Here is a 13,183-nt window from a genome sequence, read left to right on the forward strand (position 1 = left end):
TTTTGTCTCTTACTTCTACTCAGGAGCATAGCGTAAACGAGCTGTGGTAATAGGTCTACATACCCGGAAACCGTCAAGCCATTTATTTCCTAAAAAGAATCGGAAAGCCAGATTGGCTTTCACAAAGGTTCATATCATATGGAATCCATGGCAGTCTCATTTCAAAATTTCAAATACAACAATGCGATTTTTGTACTTGAGCCCGTCAAATAAATACAATTATAAATCTAAACTACTTGAATGTTGTTGTAAAACGTCAGCAATAAAAATATATAGATATTTTATTTTTTATTCCAACAAAATATTATATTGGAATAATCAGGACTTCTTCTTCCAATCAAAATGATTGTTTTATTGAATTTTAAACCCAATTGAACTTTAGAGGCTGGTAGCATTGGAAGTATCAACTTCCGTAATCAGTTGTCTTAAATGTGCTGCACATTTTAATAACTTATTCTGAAGGAACTATGTCTTTTTCTATAAGTGTAACATGTGATTTTCTGCCATTAAATAAAAATATATTCAGTTCTACATCTCTTCTATAAGAAGAATATAAAAAGTAGCTGGTTGTCTTTTTAATAGGAATATCTTCAGCTTTTCCATTGCCGAGGGGGAAAACCAACAGATTTTCTGAGTAAAAGCGGTACACGCTAATTCTGAACAGGCAAAGTTTTGTTTTTCTTCCTCGCACCCCTCTCGCCTACAAACTCAGAATTTGCCAAATAAAAATTTGCCTGTGGAAAAGCGGACTATCAGTTTATTTTTAAACAAAGTTCATTAATCATAGTGTTCCAATTTGAATTGCTTTAAGGTGAGTTTACACTAGGCAAATATTTGACGAAATGTGTAAAATATTTTTTTTGCCATAATCTGACCACAAAATATTTTCAATCGCAGGCACAAAAACAGCTGATTTTGGGCAAACAAAATTTTGTTTGATTTGCCCACAATGTGAACGCCGACTAGCAAATATTTGCGTTATTTTTAGGCAAACAATTATTTGCCCTTACAATATTTTTGTTAGAGCAAACAAAGGAAAATAACAGCTGATTCATACATTGTTGTCAGCGTTTGGCCGCACTTCAATACAAAAACAGTTGTGCGTTTAATCAAAAAAGTTTTTTCGTGAAGAACAATAAAATTAAAGAAAATAATATAAAATAACAACAAAATGACTCGGAATATGTGGTTTCAATTATAAACCCCCGCCAAAAACCAAAAGTGGCGAAGGATTGGGTAGAGGAAGACATTTTAAAACAGATTGCCTTGGTGGAATCAAGAGTGTTTGTGGAATGCAGGTCATGTTGCTTACCATAATAAGATGCTCCGGCGGGAAATTTGCATTTCGAAGATAAATACACCACTGCAGACCTTAGTGCAAAATGGACCAACCTCCGGATTCAATATAGGGGTTATTCCTGCAGATGCAAAACCATGTCTGAACAAGGCTCAGTGGAACCGCTGAAGTGGAAATTTTTTAATGCGATGAACTTTGTTAGACGGCCGGAAGAAATGCAAACGGAAGAAACAATTTCTAATCTTTATATAGATATCAAAGTAAGTATTTACAATTATGTATTATATATATTCTTACAAATTTAATAATTTCATGTATTTTACCATTCTTCTCGGCATAGCCCATTACTTCAAGATCAAGGCGATCCAATGTATCCAATGTACAATGAGCGACATCCCAGAATGCGGAAATTATGCAGCAGGCTGTTAATACTATAAAGCAACGAAATCAGAACTCCTTGCACCCCCAACACTGTAGGTGTGCGTAATATCCGAAAACGTGCTCACAACATTCCAAATGTATTTTCCAAAACTCTCCTAGCTCTAGATAAACGATAATTAAAAACTCTCTGAATTGCATTCATGTTGCGGATACTATAAGGTTTTAATATATTTGTTGTCATAGCAAATGCATCATCAGCAACAAGAACATATGGAACTGACACTGTTCTTAGCGGACCAGAGTTTCATTAAATGACGTTTTTCGGAAAACTCCACCATCTGACATTCTTTCATTCGATCCGACATCGATATACAAAAACTTATATGAGGCATCTGCTACAGCCATGAGTACTATACTGTGAGTTCTTGAAATATATTTTTTATAGTTTATATAGTTCACACAATGCTTCAAACTTACTTTTATAGTTGTAAAATATGCTTCCAGAGCGAGGTGGTGCCGCCATGACAATATGTTTAGCGTCTACAGACCCAATGCAATTCGGGAAATTCCATTTGTCCATACATTTTTCAGTTACTGCTTTCTTTCTGTTGATGGAGTCTGCTTAAAAATATATTAATATATATTTGTATCAAATCCGAACCAATTGAGTTAAAATTACCTTCAAATACTCCGGCTGTAAAACTTTATAAAGAGCATCACACACATGGTACAATAATACAAGGTAGGGCAGCCTAAGTTGAATAACAAAAAAAGGTGGTGGCTTCTTTTGCCAAATGTTTGTGTTTATTTGACATTTTTCAACACATAACTAAAAATGCGAAAAATGAATGAAAGGTTATGATTTCTTTCAAAAATCTAGTAGGGAATACCATGAAAAATTTGTTTCTTCCATAATAAATTAATTACTTCCAGACTCAAGCGTTAAAACATTCTGTGTAATAGCCTAGACAGACGGTAGCCTTAATTTGCATTAACAACCTTAATTCAAATTAATTTGAGCATTATCTCCTTTTATATGTCAAGTTAAATGCACGAATTTGAACATGGTACAATTATAAAAGGTAACAGCAAATCCCAGCTGATTTGATTCCAAGGTAATACTAGTGTCAATATGAATTTGACAAATTATGTTTTTAAAAATCACCCAACAGGAAAATTGGGAACGCATACAATTTGAAATTGTTCTTTATTAAATTTGCTCTTGTATTCAATTTACTCAATCTGCCTGCTGGGGAAGTTTGAGGAAGCAAATCTTTATTCAAGGAATAACTCGCTATTCCCAGCATTTTCATATGTGTTACACATATATATGGCAATGGCTCAATTATAGGAAAGATGTGGAAGCGATAGAAATATAAATTTGATAGATTTTCATTCATGTTTTTCAATTTTTATTTTGAGGATTCGAAAATATTTCATTTTCAAAATAAAAATAATTTGATGATAATTTGTTTATTTGTTTACATTTTTCTGTCAAATGAGTTGACACTAGTAGAACTTACAAAAACAAATTTCCATGTGGTTGTTGTATCGTTTTTTGTACAACAACACTTGCTGTTACCTTTTAGTATTATACCATGATCATAGTGTTTCCAATTTCAATTGCTTTAAGGTAAGTTTACACTAGGCAAATATTTGACGAAAAGTGTAAAATATTTTTTTGCCATAATCTGACCACAAAATATTTTCAATCGCAGACATAAAAACTGCTGATTTTGGGCAAACAAAATTTTGTTTGATTTGCCCACAATGTGAACGCCGACTAGCAAATATTTGCGTTATTTTTAGGCAAACAATTATTTGCCCTTACAATATTTTTGTTAGAGCAAACAAAGGAAAATAACAGCTAATTCATACATTGTTGTCAGCGTTTGGCCGCACTTCAATACAAAAACAGTTGTGCGTTTAATCAAGAGAGTTTTTTGGTGAAGAGCAATAAAATTAAAGAAAATAGTATAAAATAACAAAAAAATGACTCGGAATATGATGTTTCAATTATAAACCCCCGCCAAAAACCAAAAGTGGCGAAGGATTGGGTAGAAGAAGACATTTAAAAACTGATTGCCTTGGTGGAATCAAAAGAGGGTTTGTGGAATGCAGGTCATGTTGCTTACCATAATAAGATGCTCCGGCGGGAAATTTGCATTTCGAAGATAAATACACCACTGCAGATCTTAGTGCAAAATGGACCAACCTCCGGATTCAATATAGGGGTTATTCCTGCAGATGCAAAACCATGTCTGAACAAGGCTCAGTGGAACCGCTGAAGTGGAAATTTTTTAATGCGATGAACTTTGTTAGACGGCCGGAAGAAATGCAAACGGAAGAAACAATTTCTAATCTTTATATAGATATCAAAGTAAGTATTTACAATTATGTATTATATATATGCTTACAAATTTAATAATTTCATGTAGATGATTGTATTTCACCATTCTTCTCGGCATAGCCCATTACTTCAACATCAAGGCGATCCAATGTATCCAATGTACAATGAGCGACATCCCAGAATGCGGAAATTATGCAGCAGGCTGTTAATACTATAAAGCAACGAAATTAGAACTCCTTGGACCCCCAACACTGTAGGTGTGCGTAATATCCGTAAACGTGCTCACAACATTCCAAATGTATTTTCCAAAACTCTCCTAGCTCTAGATAAACGATAATTAAAAACTCTCTGAATTGCATTCATGTTGCGGATACTATAAGGTTTTAATATATTTGTTGTCATAGCAAATGCATCATCAGCAACAAGAACATATGGAACTGACACTGTTCTTAGCGGACCAGAGTTTCATTAAATGACGTTTTTCGGAAAACTCCACCATCTGACATTCTTTCATTCGATCCGACATCGATATAAAAAACTTATATGAGGCATCTGCTACAGCCATGAGTACTATACTGTGAGTTCTTGAAATATATTTTTTTATAGTTTATATAGTTCACACAATGCTTCAAACTTACTTTTATAGTTGTAAAATATGCTTCCAGAGCGAGGTGGTGCCGCCATGACAATATGTTTAGCGTCTACAGACCCAATGCAATTCGGGAAATTCCATTTGTCCATACATTTTTCAGTTACTGCTTTCATTCTGTTGATGGAGTCTGCTTAAAAATATGTATATTAATATATATTTGTATCAAATCCTAACCAATTGAGTTCAAATTACCTTCAAATACTCCGGCTGTAGAACTTTATAAAGAGCATCACACACATGGTACAATAATACAAGGTAGGGCAGCTTAAGTTTAATAACAAAAAAAAAAAAAACTATGTAGGTGGTGGCTTCTTTTGCCAAATGTTTGTGTTTATTTATCTAGTAGGGAATACCATGAAAAATTTGTTTCTTCCATAATAAATTAATTACTTCCAGACTCAAGCGTTAAAACATTCTGTGTAATAGCCTAGACAGACGGTAGCCTTAATTTGCATTAACAGCCTTAATTCAAATTAATTTGAGCATTATCTCCTTTTATATGTCAAGTTAAATGCACGAATTTGAACATGGTAAAATTATAAAAGGTAACAGCAAATCCCAGCTGATTTGATTCCAACGTAATACTAGTGTCAATATGAATTTGACAAATTATGTTTTTAAAAATCACCCAACAGGAAAATTGGGAACGCATACAATTTGAAATTGTTCTTTATTAAATGTGCTCTTGTATTCAATTTACTCAATCTGCCTGCTGGGAAAGTTTGAGGAAGTAAATCTTTCTTCAAGGAATAACTCGATATTCCCATCATTTTCATATGTGTTACACATATATATGGCAATGGCTCAATTATAGGAAAGATGTGGAAGCGATAGAAATATAAATTTGATACATTTTCATTCATGTTTTTCAATTTTTATTTTGAGAATTCGAAAATATTTCATTTTCAAAATAAAAATAATTTGATGATAATTTGTTTGTTTGTTTACATTTTTCTGTCAAATGAGTTGACACTAGTAGAATTTACAACAACAAATTTCCATGTGGTTGTTGTATCGTTTTTTGTACAACAACACTTGCTGTTACGTTCTATTATTATACCATGGAATTTGAACTGAATTTAGAAATTTCAATATGGCAATGCTGTTGAAAATCAATCAATCATTGTCAAATAGTTTACATTTGGTCTGTTCCCGTACTGCAAGAATCTACTAATTTTTACTACGATACCTTTATGACATCGAACAAAATAGTAAGAACTAGTAGATTCTTGCAGTACGGGAACATACCAATTTTGTGTAAATAAAAATGGAAAACACAACAGAAAAAGTAAGTTTTTTTTAATTTAAGAACGAAATATTAATAATATGAATTTTAAGATGTCAAAGGGGAAGGAACGTAGTGTGTGGTGCGACAGTGATACACATCATTTACTTCAACTTTGGGAAGAACGTGCCAACGACTTGCGGCGTGCAAAACGGAATGGTCACATTTACCAAGATATTGCAGCGCAAATGAACCATAAATTTACTGCGGAAGAGGTGCAGGTCAAGATTCGAAATTTCACGCAAAAATACAGGTAATTTTATTTCTTCTTTTTATCTAAAATTAATATTGCAATTGTAGGGATGAGAAAATGGAAATGGGGCCGTCTGGTGGGAGCCCATCGAAATGGAAATTCTTCGAAGCCGTGCACCGGATAATAGAGAGCAATGCGGCGAATAATGCGGAAGTTTTGGAATCGTTTTTATTTGTAAGAAATAATTAATTATATAATATGCATTTATAAATTTATAAATTTTGTCTTTATTTAGAAATATACGTCTGATTCAAGCAACCATCCCGAAACATCACCATTGTCTCCATCGCCACAGCCATATCTTGATGTCGTGTTTCCCCCAGCAAGCCCATCTTCGTCGTCCTCTGCAAAAAAGAGAAATAATTTAGGCGAAGTTATAAAAATTATGAAAGAGCAAAATGATATGCTGAAATGTGTGGTAGAAGATAGCCAATGTCTGTCAAATCAAATTGTGAGTGCTATCAGAGAACAAAATGAAACCAGCCGAGAATTTATTAATTTAATGAAAAATGTAATAGATAAGATTTAGAATTTACTTTAATTTATTTACTTTAATATATAATAAAATATAATTTTACTTACTGAAACTCAATGCTATTGCATTTCTTATGGTTGATGCTGTCACATCATTTTCACCTCTTATTGTTGTGTGGCTAGGCTGAGGAGGTGCAGTTGAGTCTCCGGCAACATTTTCCATCCACACAAGAGAAACTTCATCGTTCTCGATTTCAAGAAGTTGTGCAAAATACAACATGTTTTTATTATTATGTTGACATTTTTTGTTGATACATGTAAGCCTCTACCTATTCTCCCGAAACATCACCATTGTCTCCATCGCCACAGCCATATCTTGATGTCGTGTTTCCCCAAGCAACCCCATCTTCGACGTCCTCTGCAAAAAAGAGAAATAATTTAGGCGAAGTTATAAAAATTATGAAAGAGCAAAATTATATGCTGAAATGTATGGTAGAAGATAGCCAATGTCTGTCAAATCAAATTGTGAGTGCTATCAGAGAACAAAATGAAACAAGCCGAGAATTTATTAATTTAATGAAAAATTGAATAGATAAGATTTAGAATTTGCTTTAATATATAATAAAATATAATTTTACTTACTGAAACTCAATGCTATTGCATTTCTTATGATTGATGCTGTCACATCATTTTCACCTCTTCTTGTTGTGTGGCTAGGCTGAGGAGGTGCAGTTGAGTCTCCGGCAACATTTTCCATCCACACAAGAGAAACTTCATCGTTCTCCATTTTCAAGAAGTTGTGCAAAATACAACATGTTTTTATTATTATGTTGATATTTTTTGTTGATACTTGTAAGCCTCTACCTATTCTCCTAAATCTAGCTTTCAGTTGCCCAAATGCATTTTAAATCACGCGGCTACATTTGGATAGTCGGTAGTTAAATATTTTTTCTACATCTGGCTGATTTATTGAGTAAGGGAAAGGCTTCATCATATAGCGCGATAAGCGGAAGGTTGAATCGCCAATAAGCAACAAAGGCACATAGATACCGGCATGAATTTATGCAATTAGATAGGTTATTACATATCGCATTGCAAAAATCTACCACAATTTCACCAACGGTGCTGCGTCCCACACCAAATAAACTTGCAATAGTCCTATATTCCGCTGAGGATCCCAATGAAAATAGTGCAATTGCAACTCTCTTTTCAAGTGGTATACATGGCCTCATATTTGTGTCAAACTTTTCCATATTTCGAACTTTTTCGCAGATCTTTCGAAAGGCACTCCTGTTGAGGCGAAAGTTTTCCTTAAATCTGCTATCATCCATCGCAGGCACGTCATGTTCCCAAAAATTGCTATTCCGATCCTATAAAAATACATTTATACATGTGAATGTTAAAGGTCGTTTACATTTAACCGGATTTGGTTAACCCAGTGGGTTTAAATTTTCAATTCCTTTGAATATATGCCAAATAAATCCTCATAAAGTAGGTTAACCCGGTAAAAAGTTCTAATGTAAATGCCGTATTATACTATATGAAATGCACATAAAACTTACCAATTTCCACAATTGCCTGTCTCTTATTTCAGATCCTCCTTCTGCGATTCCAACTTGCAACACTTTATGATTAGTGGTTGATAGTGCATGAATAACTCTCAAATTCTGGATCAACAATTTAAGCTTGCTTTCAAATAAGTATTGATGTTTCACAAGCATCATAGCTGCTAATCTTATTTTTTGTTTTCTATCCATTTGTTTTCTAGTGTCTTCCAAATTATTTTTATTTTTACACAAACAAAAATTTATTCAGCTGTTACATAAATGCAGAAATTGTCGTCTGTCAGGGTGAAATTTAAATTCAAATTAAAATTTGTTTAATACAAATTAACGTTCTCGTCTGTCTACGGTATAAACGTAGCCGACACACTAGAAATAAGCTGCGTGCTATGAAAACATTTCATATTAATTTCGTGTTGGCAATACCATTTGACGGCAACAACATGGCAACACTTGCCACAAAATATTACCATATGTTGTTTGTTTTCGTTTATTATTCGACGTGTTGGTAACTCCGTTCTTTTTGGGTTTTGCGTCGCCTCGTGGTTGTTGTGCGCATTAAATACCCGTCTAATATTTTTAATTTTCCTTTTTGATTTACACGTGTAACCGGAGGAAAATTGCAGCAAAATGAGTTTGTATAATTTTAAGAAAATTATGGTGGTTCCGCCAGCAAAGGTATGTTAAATATATAAACAAAAAATCTAACTTTAGTTTGGGACCCCATTTGGGGTCCATTATCATAACCTATTTGTGTGACAAATAGCAACAAAAATTGTTATTTGGGACACTCCAATAATGTTTACAAATAATGATGAAATTCTATGTTTGTTTCTTTCCAGGACTTTATCGACATTATGTTGTCGAAGACACAACGTAAAACTCCCACAGTTGTGCACAAAGGCTACAAGATATCCCGTATTCGTGCCTTCTACACACGCAAAGTGAAATTCACCCAACAGAATTTCCACGATCGTCTGTCGCAGATTATCCAAGATTTCCCCAAGTTGGATGATGTTCATCCCTTCTATGCGGATTTAATGAATGTTCTGTACGACAAGGACCATTACAAATTGGCTTTGGGTCAATTGAATACAGCACGCCATTTAATTGATAAGTAAGTATGACCATTGATAGCAAAGATAATGAAATGTTCTAATTGCTTTCTCTTTGTAGTGTTGGCAAGGATTATGTCCGCTTATTGAAATATGGTGATTCTTTGTATCGCTGTAAACAATTGAAAAAGGCCGCCTTGGGTCGCATGGCCACCATTATGAAACGTCAAGCTTCCAATTTGACATATTTGGAACAAGTACGTCAGCATTTATCCCGTTTGCCCACCATTGATCCCTATTCGCGTACCATCATCATTTGTGGTTTCCCCAATGTGGGTAAATCATCGTTCATCAATAAGATCACTCGTGCCGATGTTGAGGTGCAGCCATACGCTTTCACCACCAAATCCTTGTATGTTGGTCACACCGATTACAAATATTTGAGATGGCAGGTAAGTTGTCATAATGATAAATATTTATTTTTGTAAGGGATATAACTTAGGGAGAGTAGTCAGAGGGAGAGTAGTCAGGTTGTAAAGGAATGAAATTACCTTGAAAAATCAAGATGTAGCCCTGAATATAAACAAGATATATATTGGAACAAATGTTCTGTAAGGCAACATCTTAGAAAACCAAAGAAAAGAAATTTGTTCCCAAATTTTGTGCACTTCATGTATGGTTGCTTGATATTAAAAACGATATATATCAGCCCATGTTTGGAATATCCCCCGATTTTAAACATTCTGGCTTTTCGTCAAAGAATTGTCAATACAGATACAGTTGCGAAGAATAAAATAGCACCGCAAATAACCTTTTCATTTTGTTTAAAAAAAATTGCTTAAAAATGGAGGAACGTTTTATGGACAGATGAAACTAAGATTGTGCTGTATGGGCTGTATATTTTTGAACATAGCACATAACGGACATTTCCTATTTTAGATATTTTGAAAGAAGTAGCTTTAATTTTGCATTCCGCATTTTCAGAGGATAAAATACTTCTTTGTTAGGTAAACAATTTTGGCGAAGTAATTTTTCTGTAGAATCAGAACCTCTATAAAAAATTAGCTACATTTTCGTTATTTCTAACCAACCAAAGTTATTTAAACTAGTATTTCCCTTTCTCAGATAATATAATAATTTCCAGATATATGTTTTGGCCGATTATAAGGGTTCAGACCGATTTGAAGTATTTTGAAGGACCTATTCTTATTTTCCAAACGAAGCAGTTTTAATTTGACATTTACATATCTGAGAGAATAAAATATCTCCTTGCTTAGGGTCAATTTAAGATCATCATCTAATATAGCTCTCATATATCTATCCCGACAATTCGAAACATAAAGATTCGGGCTTAATTTTCGAACCGAAGTGATTTTAATATGGCTTTTAGTGTTCTCATGCCACAAAATACCTCTTGGCAGAATATTTGCAATTTTTTGATATAGATCCCATGTAAGGTTCAAAACTAAATTTAGGTATTTCAAGGGTCTTAATAGTATGGTTCATTCGAAGTGGATGGAATTTGGTATTTCAGATTCTCAAAGATTAAAAGACTTCTATGAGAAAATATATATTTCTGTATATAGAAAGATAGAAAACATATAGGTCTATGTTTTTAAGGTCCTAGCCGGATTTCCGAAGTAGCTGCCTGGTATTGAGGTTTCTCAAAAGATATATATGTATAATTTTTCAATATGGAACGTAATTTCAAACCAATGGAGGTATTGAAGCCCTTACTGGAAAATATTTAATATAGGGGCTCATCTTGGATTTTTCTGACATTTCTATCACAGGCTGTTCTCGTCCCCCTGATCCATACTTTCCGAGATATTGACCTCTGAAGTTCCGAAATTCATATGGTCATACCTTTGTCATTTATGGACAGATGAAGGTTATGTTGGTATGGAAAACAAAATCGGAAATGAAATCTTAAAAAACTTGCTCCAAACATTCCTTTAAAATTCCATGTTGTTGCAGGGTAGACTCTGATAAACGTTTCTTCTAAGTATTCACTATTTATGCTGCGTAGACCTTTAAAAAATATTGATTTAAAATACACTTTTTTTGCAGGGTAGACCTTGAGAAAATTTTAGTTTAGGAATGCACGATTGTTGTAGGGATAGGCCTTGAGAAAACATTCCATTAAAATCCACGCTTGTTGTGGATATAGTCCTTGCAAAAAATATTTTTTAATTTTAAACAATATTTTTGAAATATCTACGTTTGAGGGCAGACCTTGAAAACATACGTCAAAGTTAACCATGCTTCATGAGACTTCTTGAAAATGTCACGATTGAGGATATTCCCTTAAAAATAATAATATTTATAAGATTACACATCTTATATAGTTCTTGAAAAATATTCTTGTAAACATTCACTCACACTTGTTAGGATAGTCTCACATTTTTCAAACGAATAACTAGTTTATATGAAGTTTTTAGAATAGAATACTCCAATTAGATAAAATATTTTGAAACATCTAATACAATTGGAACCCTTATTAAATTTCAAAAGAAACATATTTATATTCATTTTTTTCTTACAGGTAATTGATACCCCCGGTATTTTGGATCATCCCTTGGAAGAACGTAACGTCATTGAAATGCAGGCCATTACCGCCTTGGCTCATTTACGTTCATGTGTTCTGTACTTTATGGATATTTCCGAACAATGTGGCCATTCGCTGGAAGAACAAATTAAACTGTTCGAAAGTATTAAACCTTTGTTCACCAATAAGCCATTGATTTTGGCTATCAACAAAATCGATATTCTTGGCCTTGAAGATTTACCCGAAGAAAAGCGACAAGTTATTGAAAAATTACAAGAAGATAAAAATGTTCCTGTACTCTTCCTCTCGACCGTTAGTGAAGCTGGTGTTATGGAATTGAAAATGGAAGCTTGTGAACGTTTGCTCTCGTATCGTGTCGATCAAAAAATGCGTACCAAGAAAGTGGATAACATTCTCAATCGTTTACATGTTGCAATGCCTGCACCACGTGACGATAAGGTACGTGCTCCATGCATACCCGAACAGGCTTTGGCCCGTTTGGAAAAGAATGCTGAGCGTAAACGTAAACTGGAGAAGGATATCGAAGAGGAGTTGGGTGATGATTATACATTGGATTTGCAAAAGAATTACACCGAAATTGCCGAAGAGGAACGTTACGATGTTATACCCGAATTCTGGGAAGGACACAACATTGCCGACTACATCGATCCGGATATTTTCGAGAAATTGGAAGAATTGGAACGTGCCGAGGGTATTCGCGAAGAGGGTGGTGTTTACGATATTCCCGATATGACAATGGACGAGACACTGAAAGAAATTCGCGAAATGGCCAAGAAGATTCGTCTCAAGCGTTTCATGTTGCGCGACGAAAAACGTCTGCAGCCACGCAAAAACAAACCCATTATTCCACGTCACAAACAGCCCAAGGTGCGTGATCGTTCGGTTGGCAAATTGGTGGAGACAATGGAAAATTTGGGTGTCGATATGTCTGGTTCGGAGAATGCCAACTTCACCAAATCGGTGGTGGATTTAAGACGTGGCCAAGTTGCCGTTGGCACAAAGAAGGAATTGAAGAAGCCTCTGCTGGATAAGGAATCATCAGCCATTGTCAAGAAGACTGGCCAGCCATTGAAACGTAAGCCAGCACGCGATACCATGGGCATTAAGAATGTGGCCATGAAGAAGAAGGCACAAATTATGGCCAAGAAAGATATTGCCAAGAAGGTTACACGATTGGGTCTTAAGGGTGAAGCTGATCGTTTTATTGGTACCAAAATGCCCAAACATTTATATGCCGGCAAACGGGGTAGTGGTACAGCGGATAGACGTTAAGTTTTTTCATTCTATTTCAATTGTAGTTAAACT

General features: G+C 34.5%; 2 protein-coding genes across 2 annotated transcripts; both read left to right on the forward strand.

Annotated features, from left to right (window-relative positions):
- Positions 1 to 6,018: 6,018 nt before the first annotated feature.
- On the forward strand, positions 6,019 to 6,747 carry LOC133321117 (myb/SANT-like DNA-binding domain-containing protein 1). The gene is made up of 3 exons (XM_061530213.1): positions 6,019 to 6,218; positions 6,266 to 6,392; positions 6,454 to 6,747. Exons 1-3 carry the CDS (start codon positions 6,019 to 6,021, stop codon positions 6,745 to 6,747), a joined length of 621 nt encoding a protein of 206 aa, XP_061386197.1.
- A 2,014-nt stretch (positions 6,748 to 8,761) lies between these two features.
- On the forward strand, positions 8,762 to 13,172 carry LOC133321123 (nucleolar GTP-binding protein 1-like). Its single transcript, XM_061530218.1, has 4 exons — positions 8,762 to 8,932; positions 9,097 to 9,371; positions 9,431 to 9,761; positions 11,855 to 13,172. The coding sequence occupies exons 1-4, from the start codon at positions 8,885 to 8,887 to the stop codon at positions 13,148 to 13,150; spliced, it is 1,950 nt and encodes a 649-aa protein (XP_061386202.1). The 5' UTR covers positions 8,762 to 8,884; the 3' UTR covers positions 13,151 to 13,172.
- The last annotated feature ends 11 nt before the right edge of the window (positions 13,173 to 13,183 follow it).

The sequence above is a fragment of the Musca vetustissima genome, unplaced genomic scaffold (genome assembly GCF_032173495.1).
Source record: "Musca vetustissima isolate MV318-11 ecotype Yass unplaced genomic scaffold, APGP_CSIRO_Mvet_v1 utg19342, whole genome shotgun sequence".
Taxonomy (NCBI): Eukaryota; Metazoa; Arthropoda; class Insecta; order Diptera; family Muscidae; genus Musca; species Musca vetustissima.

What these genes read in the sequence shown, in the direction of transcription:
- LOC133321117 (XM_061530213.1), top strand. Translation starts at nt 6,019, where the DNA reads ATGTCAAAGGGGAAGGAACGTAGTGTGTGGTGCGACAGTGATACACAT. An exon ending in AATTTCACGCAAAAATACAG is followed by an intron (nt 6,219 to 6,265) that starts GTAATTTTATTT and finishes TTGCAATTGTAG; the next exon opens with GGATGAGAAAATGGAAATGG. An exon ending in TTTTGGAATCGTTTTTATTT is followed by an intron (nt 6,393 to 6,453) that starts GTAAGAAATAAT and finishes GTCTTTATTTAG; the next exon opens with AAATATACGTCTGATTCAAG.
- LOC133321123 (XM_061530218.1), top strand. Translation starts at nt 8,885, where the DNA reads ATGAGTTTGTATAATTTTAAGAAAATTATGGTGGTTCCGCCAGCAAAG. An exon ending in TGGTGGTTCCGCCAGCAAAG is followed by an intron (nt 8,933 to 9,096) that starts GTATGTTAAATA and finishes GTTTCTTTCCAG; the next exon opens with GACTTTATCGACATTATGTT. An exon ending in GCACGCCATTTAATTGATAA is followed by an intron (nt 9,372 to 9,430) that starts GTAAGTATGACC and finishes TTCTCTTTGTAG; the next exon opens with TGTTGGCAAGGATTATGTCC.